Source organism: Spodoptera frugiperda, chromosome 25, assembly GCF_023101765.2.
Source record: "Spodoptera frugiperda isolate SF20-4 chromosome 25, AGI-APGP_CSIRO_Sfru_2.0, whole genome shotgun sequence".
Classification (NCBI taxonomy): Eukaryota; Metazoa; Arthropoda; class Insecta; order Lepidoptera; family Noctuidae; genus Spodoptera; species Spodoptera frugiperda.
This window is the reverse complement of record NC_064236.1, coordinates 6,468,499-6,481,539: the sequence shown is the minus strand read 5'-3', so window position 1 is coordinate 6,481,539 and position 13,041 is coordinate 6,468,499. Positions and strand designations below refer to the sequence as shown.

Sequence of the window (13,041 nt, the reverse complement as noted above, 5' to 3'; positions counted from 1 at the left end):
CTTTTGGCGATTAGGAATTTGTGGATTGTTGGGGAATCGATTGGACGTGAGGCCGTGGTATCATTCTGGTCAAGCCGGCCTACTCGTATATTGAACCATCATTACCTAACCTAAGTTTAAAAGATTTAAACAACTATGTAATTAAAAATAGTTAAATGAATCTGTAACTAGACAAAAAAGTCGTCGTATTTTCGTTTATACTTAAATTAAATACCTATCATAAAATTAGGTATTTTGAGTATAAATAATCATAATCATAAAATGAGTAAAGCTTAGAGCATTTTAGGTATGTATTTGTGCATTTATACAGTATAGATTTACTAGCAATTTTGCTAACAATTTATTTTTAAATATAATACTTAAAATGCTAATTGGTTAGTGTTAGTGATTACCTGTGGAGGTGGTCAATGTGGCCACATCCTCCACACATTTGGTACAAGTGCCAAGGCCCAACGAGTGACGTAAGGCGTGAAAGTGTGCAACCGCTCGGGCTACGGCAGTGGCAAATCGGCGCGTACGCATCACAGACGACAACCGCGCGGATTCGCAAGTAAGTCACTCCATTCAAATATTACGTCAATGCTCTCGTAATATCAATGTGCCGTTACAGACTATTTTTTTACGTTTTTTGTTGTATATTGGCGAAAGTAAATGGTGTTGATTATAATAAAAATCACGATTTACTAGTGCTTAGCGCTGACCGGATTATTTATCTACCTAACGATATTATGCGATTGCTATTAAATGTATCTATGAAGTATTTTAACAAAATCAACATTTCTATTCATGTATTTGTATTTACTTACATAATTGGAGAATTTAAACGAAGTTGTTGCTTTAAAAAATATCTAATGTTTTTTATGCAATTATATGAGTCAGGACAGTGTGTGTTTTCCATCATTGCTCAACCATTAGAAGGCTGTATAAGGTACATACTCGTAAAAACTATTAAAGCCAATTTAGATAAACTTTGCCTTTGACAAACAAACATACTATGATTACTTATTATTTTTATTACCAATGTGGGTATCTGGATATTTTATTTCTTCGCGTTGTTTTGTTGTTTAGTTTAGCAGCGTTGTTTAGTTTAGACACCTATATTATTATGTAGATCTAAGTAATTAGCTTAGAATTGCAAACTTGAAATTAAGTACAATAAATGGAAGTTGGCATAAGCACAGAATAATAAGTAAAGCATAAGTCATGGTATTACTAAACTAGCTTCTAAACTAGTCGCGCGGTTTCACCCACTCTGCTTGGCTCTTATTAATCGTAGCGTGATGTTTTATAGCCTGTAGCATGCCCCGTTAAAGCACTATCCAACACAAAAATACTTACCTATTCAAATCGGACCAGTAGTTCTAGTGATTAGCGCGTTCAAACAAACAAACAAACTTTTGAGCTTTTATATTTTAAAAAGTATAGTGTATTAAAATGTATAATATTAATTATGCTGCTCATGATTATAAGCTCCTGTCATAGCTTGAATCTAGTCGAGTTAAAGTTAAAGTAGGACGTTAATCAGTTAGGGTCCTGTGTTTAGGCTCGCTGTTATTGCAGCGCAGCAGTAAGTCCCGTCTTTGAAGAGTAGCTAGAGAGACGCCACGGCGTCCTCACCTACCTCCTGACGCAGGTTCTTACTGGACATGGGAGCTTCGGTAGGTTTCTGTTTCTGATTGTGCTGGAGTAAATGCCCGGGTGTCAGCACTGCGAGGACCGCCCGTAGAACACGATGGAGCATATAGTAGGGGTTTGCCCTGCATGGGCTGAGCACCGCCGTGTCCTTAGGGATGTAGTCGGCGACGGCGACCACTCGCGTCCGGCATTGGTTCAGGCCATGGTGCGGAGCGGCAGCGGCTTCTCCCGCGTCCCCATGAGATAGTCTTATCACCCAAGTCAGCTCATACTCTGTCTGTATGCCAAATTTTATTTATATCCATTCAGCAGTGATTGATAACAAACAACCAAACAAATAAACTTTCACATTTATAATTGCAGTATGTACAATGGCACTTAATTTCTATTCTAATCTTATTATGCATAATTATGTATAATAATAAAACACGTTTACCATTATCACTAAAGTTTATTATATTTTCATTCTCATTAATAATACAAACAGAAGGAGAAATTCGTTGTACTTAAGTTACCCATATCACCGTTTCTAATAGATAGGCTTATAATTTTACAGAATTTAAGTAATTGAACACCACAACAACAAAATAAAACCAAGCCCAAAGAAAACATGTCAAAACTAAATAACTAAAAACAAATAACGAGGTCGTGGCTTGCTTTACCACACAAGAATCGGGGAGAAACAAACATGCAGTGGGCAACGCTATAAAAGCGATCAGTAACCCTACTAACATAAATAAAATGACCCAGCAACCGAGTAACACGCTCCAATTAGATTTAAAAAGCAGACCAACCAACATGGTGAAACAACCACAAAATAGAAAGAGACAAGTCATTCCAAGGATCATCAAAAAGGCTTTTTTCACAGATTTATCTGAATCCGGATCCTGTACGAAAAACCCAGTGATACCGTCTTCCATTAGACCGAAAATAATAATCATGAGTAGTCCAATTGCTCCGGTTATCATACCAACTATTGCTATTATGAATGATCCATATTTCGTATGAACCCTTCCTAAAAACTTTTTAACTTCTGGCACTGTTTGAAGTGATTCCATGATTGAGGACTTCAGCTGCGTTCATTAGATACATTTATTAACTAATAATATTAATGTTGTATAATTATTATAACACATTGTTAATTTAGCAAAAAAAGACACAAAATTAGTAAAATTCGTGATTTCATATAACTTATGAAGTACCCAGTTGATTAAAGATTTTGACAAATGTGTCAACGACAAACATAAACATTTCAGATCGCAAAGAAGGCTGAGCGAATAGGAAACATACAGTAAGCTGACAATCGATGGTTATTCCATCTTCTTGTGGGAAAAGGCCATTTCTCAATAATGCGATTACTTTAGAATAGACTTGCAAAGTAAAGGTTCCTAAACGTATAAAGCGTTTACTTTAAAGCATCAACATTTGTAACTCATACTTCTAATTAGCATTGGACTTAATGGTGTTGGTTTTACTCCACCAAATAAACTATATCGTTATCGTTTTTTTTTCTTTCAGCATGGCTATCCTAAAAGTGGTGACGGTGCTCCTGCTGGTCGAGGTGTGTGTCTCTGCACCTGCAGACGATCCGATTCGCATTGACCTGCCGGTTTACGACCAGCCTCAAGCTGGTTCTGATGTATTACAATCTCAACCTCTGGACCCTGAAAACTATCCTGGAGGCGAAAAGAATAATGGAGGGAATTTCGTTACATACAAAGTACAGGCTGCACAGAATCTTTTGGAAAACACGTTAAACGCAAAGGTATGACTGTGTATAATTATTTTAAACACAAGCGCCAAGAAACCACTATACTTCTTCTTCACCTAGATGGCCAAGTTACTTCGGCTCGGCACCATTATTCGTTCTTTCATTCCCTCTATTCAGATATGATCACCAAAAAAATACTTACGTATTCTTTCTACCTAATAGGTAATAGGCATTACTGAGGAGCTTGTTACTAAATAATATCACACATAGTTGCATACAAGTCGATGCCAAGGTTAAGTTATTCCTACTTGCCGAGGTTATTCTTTGGATGGTTGACGATTAGTAGGTACACATATCTACTAATACAGATGTAAACAATGATTTTCGGGATCACTTTGTTCGCAACATTAAAAGTAGGCACTAGATACCTCTGGACACACAGACTTTTGTCCTTTTAGTCGTAATAGGTAGGGTACCTACTATGTTTTATTCTGCATAAGTCCTTAAATTCCTAACCTCCAAAAGGCTTTCAACGCATTTGTAACTGGTGTTTCAAGTGTCCATGGGCGGCGGCCATTGCTTACTATCAGGTGATACATGATCGTTACCGGCGTGTTAAATCTATTAAAGGGTATCTTATTCCTATTGAGAGGTAGGACCAACATTACCCATTGATAAGCATACGCATACCCATCGATAAGTACCTATTAAAGGTGATGTGGCTAGGCAACCGACCGCCGATTAACGTATAGCGCGTTCGATACCTGCACAGAACAACTCTGTGTGATCCATAAATTGTTTTTCTGGTCTGGGTGTCATATGAATGTAAACTTGTATATTTGTAAACGCACTCACGACACTGGAGAAAATGTTAGTTTGAGTAAAAAAAAATTAAGTATACAAAATATTTGTTGTAGGCTAATGTTCATCAGGGTGGACTATTCGCAGCACCTGTATCCACCTTGGAAACTGCCATACAGGAATCAGAAGGCTTCGGCAGCAAGAAATTATCAATAAAGGAAAATATTCAAGGTGCCGTGGCTGGAATATTTCAGGTATCTATCTAAATTGATAAATTAATTTATAATTAATGTACTAGACTGTGTAGGTAGTACTTACTTACGTACGTGTGAGAATCGTACCTTATCTCATTACTCATTTGCTTGCTGCTTGATCCAGCTACTCTACAAAATTTATTATGTACCTACAAAGGATCCTTTATATATTAGAACAATGTTATTTATTAGGTACATAAATATATTTTTATATTACGTTATATAAAACCAATCGTTTTCTTCTTCAGCCGCAGCCTATAGTGGATACTATAAGGGAGGAAGAAAAGTATGGAAATTCAGGAGACAAATTCTATAGCGCCGGGAAGGCCATAGTTGGAGGCGCCGAGGGACTCTCGAACTTCGTTAACTCGGTTCTGGAGGTATATAAGAATCTATCTAGTTACCTACTACATGTAAATACCTGACTATACAATATGACAGGGGTGGGACTACATTAAGGCTGAGTACTACATCTAATTTTATCGACAAAAAAAATAATATGAGGGGTTGGGTTTTGTCTGATATCGATAGGTAAAAAAACATTAAAATAGCCATAATTTTTAGTCGGAGGGGATTCGACCGACTTCGACCCCACTTTTGTCGATGAAAATTAGATGGTAGTACTCAGCCTACTCGAGTGAACGAACTATGCACATTGTATATCTTTACATATCGATACACCTATTCTTAAATACATACATACATAATGGTTTCCCTGAAGTCGACGTCGAAGTCGAAGTCGTTCCAGAAAAATATAAAAAAGTACCTAAGTCATACAGTTTTTAAATTACAGTGACTTATGTATATGTACTACTTCTTTGGTTGAGAAGGTCGCAAATAGGACTGCCGCACTTGAGGTCTCGGGTTCGATTCCCGGGTCGGGCAAAGTATTGCTAAAAATTGCAAATTTTCGGTTTTCCGAAAATTTCCCAGTAGTCCCTATTACATGGGACTTATAACAAATGGTGAAAAGTGGGTGTACATTGTATAGCGGCATAACGGTAATGTGCACCTATGTTTACACCTTCGGGGACAAAAGGCGTGACGTTGCATGACTTATGTGTTATCCACGAAAAATAACCGTGCTGTGTAACATGGTGTTGAGCATCAAATGTTCTTTAGTGAGACATGATACACAACAGTTGTTCTAGCGAATGTTGCGAGCGGAAGCACGATTAGACTGACGATGTAGTTTAAAAAAATCCTCGCTGATTTCCAACATGCTTAGCAATATGACGATGATAATATGACGCGTGCTCTCTGCACTACCTAGGCTTTAAGGTGCGCTTTGGGTATATTATAGTACCTAATAAATTTTAGTAAACGCAAATAAACGGAGTTTTGTTAAAAATACTATGTAATGTCATTATGTGTCAAATTTAAGAAGTCAAAACGGGGTGAATAGAAACAAATCAGGGTGAATAGAAACAAAATTTTGTTGTGTTTTCACGTAATTTAGAACTGTTTACACCATTTAAATATTTCTTATTGAATTCGTCATTAAAGCCAAAAATATGAATACCAACTAACAATCCTAATTAAAAAATCTGTTTCTATTCACCCCATTTTACCAGGTAATGAATAACGTGGAGTACCTTTTTAGAATCCTTATAAACGGACCAACTTTGGTGAACGTTGCGTTGCCTACCTTTCGTTTTCCCGCAGGTGTTGTAAGAGTTGACTAAAGGGTTTTCATCCATTATGTAATTCAAATTCAAATGCTTTATTGCTTTCCTTATTGTGATATACTTCTTATGTAATAGGTAGGTATGTGGGTAACAATTAAGTACCCTGTCGGGCACGCAACTTAAATGACTAATAGGTAATAAATATTTTTATTAATTAGTACGGTACCTATGCATATATTTTCAAGACATAGTTTTATGTTATTTGAGGCCGTCTAGCTCAAAAGTGGCAACCCACAATTTTTCATAATCGTACTTATCTATTGCAATTCATTCGAAACTTGATAAATTTTAATGTTAAACCGGCCTATCTCTAGTTTCACCCTTAGTTAGAAGATGGCGTCGTTAACATTATTTTTGCATGCATTGTTTTTGCCTACGTTACAGTGTAAAAGTGGCCTAACCAGCTTAGGCCATAAGTACTCTAATAACAATGATGTACTTTTTGATGAGGTTGATCTGAAGAAACGCAATTCACATGTTATCCAGAACCTAGAAATTTTATATCCTGATGGTCATGTCATAAGTGATAAAAAAAAGAAAGATTTAATGGAGTTACTAAATTTTATACCACCTGTAAATCATTGTTTTTACAATGAGTTAAAAACATCAAATACTGCAGTTGATATTATTTTCAATGATGAACCTATTGATGACTAATATAAATTCCATGTAATACTCTGTTTAATTAAAAGTGTTAAGTAATGTTAATTTGAAATAAAAATGTGATTTCAGTTACATTTGCGTTTTATTAAGTAACCTTCTGGATTTAGGGCAAATATACAGTTACTTAAATGACATAAATAGGCCTATGCCATAAATATATTTGTGATTGTTTTTCAAAATAGTACTTCATCACAAAGAATTACCATAATACATAAATAATACACAACTGTAAACTAAATTCAAGTATAATAATTCTTATATATTCAATTTAAATTCATAAAACATTTCAAACCTCATTATCTCCATACTAACTATGTTAAGCTTAGGCATGCGCTGACGGCCTCATTTATAATTATGGCCATTATTATTATGTACTTGCCTCAAAATCCTAATAACATGGACTAAATAATGGTATTTTTGACTGCCTCATTGGCCGAGTGGTCGCAAGTGCATCAAGAGTTCGGGTTCGATTCCAGGTCGAGCGAAATATTACTAGACTGATTTCGGTTTTCGCAAATTTCTCAGTACCTATATTGCAATTTCCGTATTACATGGGACTTATAACACAAATAGTATAAAGTGGGTGTGCATTGTACAATGACATTACGTGCTATATATAATGTGCATTTCTGCCTACCCCTTCGGAGATAAAAGGCTTGACCATTCCCCTAGAAATATGGTATTTTACTAAAAATATCAATGGTCAGGTGAAATATTTGTTTTAATGGGCGACTTCAGGCGGAATCTGACGGCAGGCGGCTGCTGTCTAGGATGGTGCGGGGGTTGGATACGCCATCGATTTTATAACAGAAACTGTAAAATTTTAGCTCTCTCTTAAAATCTAATGATTAATTACGTACCTACACTTAAAAATGGCTGCATTGTTTTTGTTATTCTTATTTGTTTTCTTAGTGATATTACGATCTCCATGAATAAAAATAACCTACTTACCTAAAATATAGTCCTAGACTAGCATATAGATAAATTTATTTCCCTTTGTATGCTTAATGCTTAATCTTCAAAACTACGCGACGGATTTTGATGAGGCTTTTTAATAGATAATAGAGTGATTGAAGAGGAATGTTTATGTGTATAATACATGCATAATATATCACCATTGCACCTATGCGAAGCTGGGGCGGCTCGCTAGTCAAAAATACTGCTAGGAGTAGTAGCTGTAGTAACACGTGGCACTCAGCCGTGGTTTCCATACTGAGTAGCGAGTAGGAGTAGTGAGCCTTTGTCTCACTCCGTAGTCAGTTCATTCAACCGTACGCTGTTGTTAGTGAATGAATCCCGACGCTGAACTAGTTGGCAGTTAGCCAGAAGAAAGGAAGAGTTAGAGAAAATCGAATCCTTATTGGCTTCTTCTGAACTATATCGTTTAACATTTTCGAAGAAAGCTGTAATAATAATTTAATACAACAGCTTATATACTTACCCATGTTAGTTTCTCAGTTAGGTACTTAGGTACTTAAACTAGGAAAAGTTCTAAGAAAACAAACTTTGATAATGAATTAATAATTTTAGCTTGGCAGCCTTTAAGACTTGTCGAGCTGAATTCTATTGATGTTTTCCATACCAAGGTAGATATATAGAATTAAATATTTCGACTTCGCAATTCTCAGTTACAGATTTACAGACTTACACTTTTGTAAGTCTGTAAATCTTTTATCTTTATAAAAGATCTTAAACAAAGTAAGTGTACCTAACCGCCTCACCCCTTATTTATAAGAACTGACGTGAGAGGGGTATTGAAATCACATAGGTATAGCAGTTTTCGGCATTTATTTCTATAGCGGTAGGTAACTATATATGTTACTTACCTTACAGTAAGTATACACATGTAGACGAAACGACATAATCTATACTGTTTATATTGACGTTTACTTCATATACCTTTCTTTACCATCAGATTTATTTTTATTTGCAAAGTAATATGTTGAAATATCTTTAAACTGTTCATTTGTTTAATCTTAAAACTAAACACAAAGAACTTAATAAAACTCACTTGTTGCGCGCTGGCTCTACATGTTCAAATCTATATTTCTTTTTTGGGAATTTTTTTATTTTTTATAAGGCCTACTCAATTTCAATGAAAATAATTTTCCTTGAAACTGCTAACGGAATAACTAAAATAAATAATAGCCGATGCTTTTTGCCGATGCACATCACAATATCAATCCCATAACGTGTTGAATCCATGCTCGTAACAGCATCGATCGGCTAGATACAGGCACAACAGACGCAGACTCCTGCCCCCCTACCCCATCCACCTTTGACGTACCTATGGGTAAATTGAATACGGTAGAGATTAAACTCCCCTGCCTCCCTACACCCCTCGGATGTTATTGATTAACAAGGGTGTACCTAGATCTCTATAAAAGCGTACCTATGATGGTCAGACTGTGCTGCGCTGAGGACTTATTATGGAGCCATACAGTACTGATTGCAGGGTCGGACTCTAGATCCTTGAAATAATACATCTGTTCTTTATTACAAATTACATTGTTGGTTTAAGTACATACTTGCGTTAGCTTTTATTTCCAATGTTGCTTATTGACATGTAATCTCATAATAAGGTATATTTATACCAGTTTTTTCGATGTTCTCTTTCTAGATTCCACTAAAATCGGGTTAGTAAATAACACCATAACATTACATTGACCTGTCCTCAGCGTAAAACTTTCACAATAATACCACTATCTTTCCGTAAACTTCTTCATCAGTGTTCATCCTTCCAGAAGGTTTACACCTTTAAAGGCCTTTTATGCTTGAATTTACGAGTGAAATTCTTCAATGTAAGAAATCAACAATGTAATATTGGATTATTGATTAACAATCAAATACCTACTGCAGTTGCAAGGGTCGGTTGACTTTACGTCTAAGGTACAAATGTGGAAGGCCTATGTTTAGTAGTGGACGTAATGTGGGTGTGATTATGATGTCATACTATATTTGTTTTTTTTCTTCTTACAGGTACCAAGTACAGTTTTCAAGCAGATTGCAAGAGTCGCCACAGAGAAGCTAAATAATCTAGGAGGGAAACTTATAGGTTTATAAACAATACAATAGCGCATAAGTAATTGTAGAGGCTATTTTGTGCTGTAATGAACATATTCGCAATTTGCGTAAAATCATTTAAGTACGCAATGTTCAACGTACATTTAAAAAAAAAATACAATAGGTACATCGTAATTGCAGACCTGCTATGTATAGAATCTAAACTGTGTAACAGGATCGAAATATATGGACATATATCTTTTGTAAAAAAAGACGCGTAAAAATACGTGTCTGTAAAGTCTAACAAAACGCTCTAATTTCACTTAACCAGTATAGAAGATACCAATATACCTCAGACCATCGTTTCCTTCTCAGAGTAAGTTTTAATTCGGTTCTGATTCAATACATATGATGAAATAGTTAAGTACGGCGCACAGCGTCTGTTTGGGGGGGGAGGCAGCCGCTGTTTGATATATGTACTGTAGTTATTGATGAATTTCACGGTGTGCCAGGGTGTGGTGTATGAGAGATGCAGAGAGGTAAAGGGAGGTCTGAACTGCGGGACGGATGCGGGGTCCGAGGTACCGAATACATCACGAAATGCAGTGCGCGCGCTTCAAGCTCTAGAAGCTTCTAACAGAAAATCGATTGAGCCCTGTGCCCGGTGCGTTTCCTCACTGCTATAAATAATATTCATTTTTGTATTCGACATTTTATTACGAGATGAAAATACTAGATATTATGTACCCTATTATGAATATAAACTAGTATATAGGTGCAATGCAAGTCCGTAATCAATAATAAGGGTTTCAAATGTTTCATTTACCTTTAACTTAACGAACAAGGAACTAACCTATATAGGTTACTTTATTAGGTACCTCATATTATTGTTGTCTATACTTTTTTACGTCTTTCTACCTGTTACAGACCTGTTCTTTCTACTCAGAGTTCTAAAACTGGACTATAGTTCATAAAAAACAGGACGTATATAATTATAGCCATTATAGGTTATTATAAAACATATCACTCCAGTTCGCTTAATGACTGTAGATATATGGAACAAAGAACAAAGCATTCTGTTACTATAAATTTAATTATAAAACTAATCACTATCGTTACATAGTAATGATTGAATTGGTGAAATAAAACTAGTCTATCTATACAGAAATCTTAAGTCAGTCTAAAATTATTGAAATAGCGTGAACCATTTAAATAAAATACAGTAGACTCTCGTATGACTGCACCTGAGCAACCGGCTCCTAGTATCGTGCAGCGGGTTCGATTTCCGCACGGAGCAACCCCTTTGTATGACCCACAAATTGTTGCGCCTGGGTGTCATGTGTCCACGGTCACGAACCCACGACACTGAAGAAAATATTAAAACGGGATTTTTATCGGTGTTAAGCTAATATTATGTATGTTAAGATATATCTAAGAGACAAACTTAAAGTGCAAAGAAATAATAAACGTGTTCATAGATAGGATTATGCATAAGTTGACAAAACATTGTAATATACGTTGTACTACAATTTTAATTTTAGATGTAACGGTTTTAATATAACATTTTTGTAAATATATTTTCAAACTGAATTATGTGTTTTTTATTTTATTTAAACTTCATTTACATAAACGCATTCGTACGAACTCAAGTACCTACATTAACAAAACTTCACGCCTTGTAATTGTTAAAGAGGTATCCCTCGGTGGGTAGCACGTGCGATGCGAATAGTGCCTACAAAATTACATCTAGCGTCTCATGTGCGTATGTCGACGAATTTTTTTTTAAACTAGAACACAACATTTTTGCTTTACTTTGTTTATTGTTTTTTTTATGCATCGAAAGTATCTACGCCTTACGGCAAGTTGTCTTGGTATATTTATATACCTTTGCCTACTTACCTTGGAATTTAAAGATGTCTCAATACTCAAGGTTGGTTACGATTACGAATTAATTGTGAAATATCTACTAAAAATATATCAACTCGATTAAATCATCATCATCAAGCATATGTCTATCAAAATCATATTTACGTGAGGTTTTTTTACATCTCTGCTTACCTCACTTCGACATACAGTTTCATTGTTTACGCCACGTTTTCGCTTAGATTCAATTTACGGCCGTAAATCAAAGTTATGACGCTCAACGCCATCTAGTGGGCAAGGTAAGGAGTTAGTTATGACAGCTCAAAAATGTTGCCATTTCATAAAATTATTTAATTTGCGTTAATAACATTTTTTATTTGCCTAAAAGCTACTGATAACTACGTAAGAATATCCTATCTAATAATTTTCATAAGAAATATGAATAATATAACAGTAAAATGCGCATTATTTTACGTATAATGGAAATTACTTGACATTTTAAACCAATTATTTATAGTGGCAACTCGTGGATAAACGTCACCGGGTTAAAGAGCGGCAAATTCAACTTATTGCATAGTTATCGGTACTTAAGTTTTACGCACAAAAATATCAGACAATAAATTGCATTGCTGTTGCAGTAGGTGCTTATTTGCATTACTAATACAATGCTCACAATTATTATTTACAGTTAAATATTGCTGTTCTATTGTATTATTAATTGACTTTAAATTGAATACTGATGTTACTTTAGACAACTAGCTAAACACATTCGAGGTATTGTTTTATTGAAAGTACCATTAAAATACTCGATGAATTTTCGAAATTCTCAACAATACGAACTCCTGTTTTTGACGTCAAAAATGTCCAAAAACGTAGCTGGATTCAGTCTATTTACGTATGTAAAAGAACAGTCCAACTATTATATATAGTTTTTATATATACAGTTTGATAAGTATATACTTTTACCAGTTTGTAATCTTGATTTTGTCGAGACGCGAGCTTGGCCAAGGCATAGCGCAGTTGTAATTGCATCAGCAAAACTCTTCAATGGCAGTGTTTATAGAAAAATTCGCAGAATACAAAACAATTTTGCGGCAGCAGGCAGTGCTATATTTAAAATTTTCGCAATGCAATCATAGAGCAGGTTCCTAACAGACAAGTATGAGCACTGTAATTTTAACGCAATAGCACGAAGTCTTACTTTATAAGGGACACAAATTAACTAAATATTTTTGTTTCTATAGTAATCTTCTGGGTCTTGCAGTGGATATACCTAATAAAAATTCCACAAATAATTATCTTACTAAAGTTTACCCACCACCGTTGTTATGTATATCTTGTTCAATTTACCTTCACAATGGATTGAGATGGATCTAGTAAAGGTAAATGCCATGTTACATTGTTAAAGACTCGCCGACAACGA

General features: G+C 35.3%; 1 protein-coding gene across 1 annotated transcript; it reads left to right on the top strand.

Moving 5' to 3' along the window:
* The first annotated feature begins 385 nt into the window (after window positions 1–385).
* LOC118267432 (uncharacterized) lies at window positions 386–11,345 on the top strand. Its single transcript, XM_035581430.2, has 5 exons — window positions 386–550; window positions 3,154–3,400; window positions 4,264–4,401; window positions 4,650–4,781; window positions 9,732–11,345. The coding sequence occupies exons 1-5, from the start codon at window positions 408–410 to the stop codon at window positions 9,813–9,815; spliced, it is 744 nt and encodes a 247-aa protein (XP_035437323.1). The 5' UTR covers window positions 386–407; the 3' UTR covers window positions 9,816–11,345.
* Window positions 11,346–13,041: the final 1,696 nt, after the last annotated feature.

What these genes read in the sequence shown, in the direction of transcription:
- LOC118267432 (XM_035581430.2), top strand. Translation starts at nt 408, where the DNA reads ATGTGGCCACATCCTCCACACATTTGGTACAAGTGCCAAGGCCCAACG. An exon ending in AAAACACGTTAAACGCAAAG is followed by an intron (nt 3,401 to 4,263) that starts GTATGACTGTGT and finishes TATTTGTTGTAG; the next exon opens with GCTAATGTTCATCAGGGTGG. An exon ending in TCGTTAACTCGGTTCTGGAG is followed by an intron (nt 4,782 to 9,731) that starts GTATATAAGAAT and finishes TTCTTCTTACAG; the next exon opens with GTACCAAGTACAGTTTTCAA.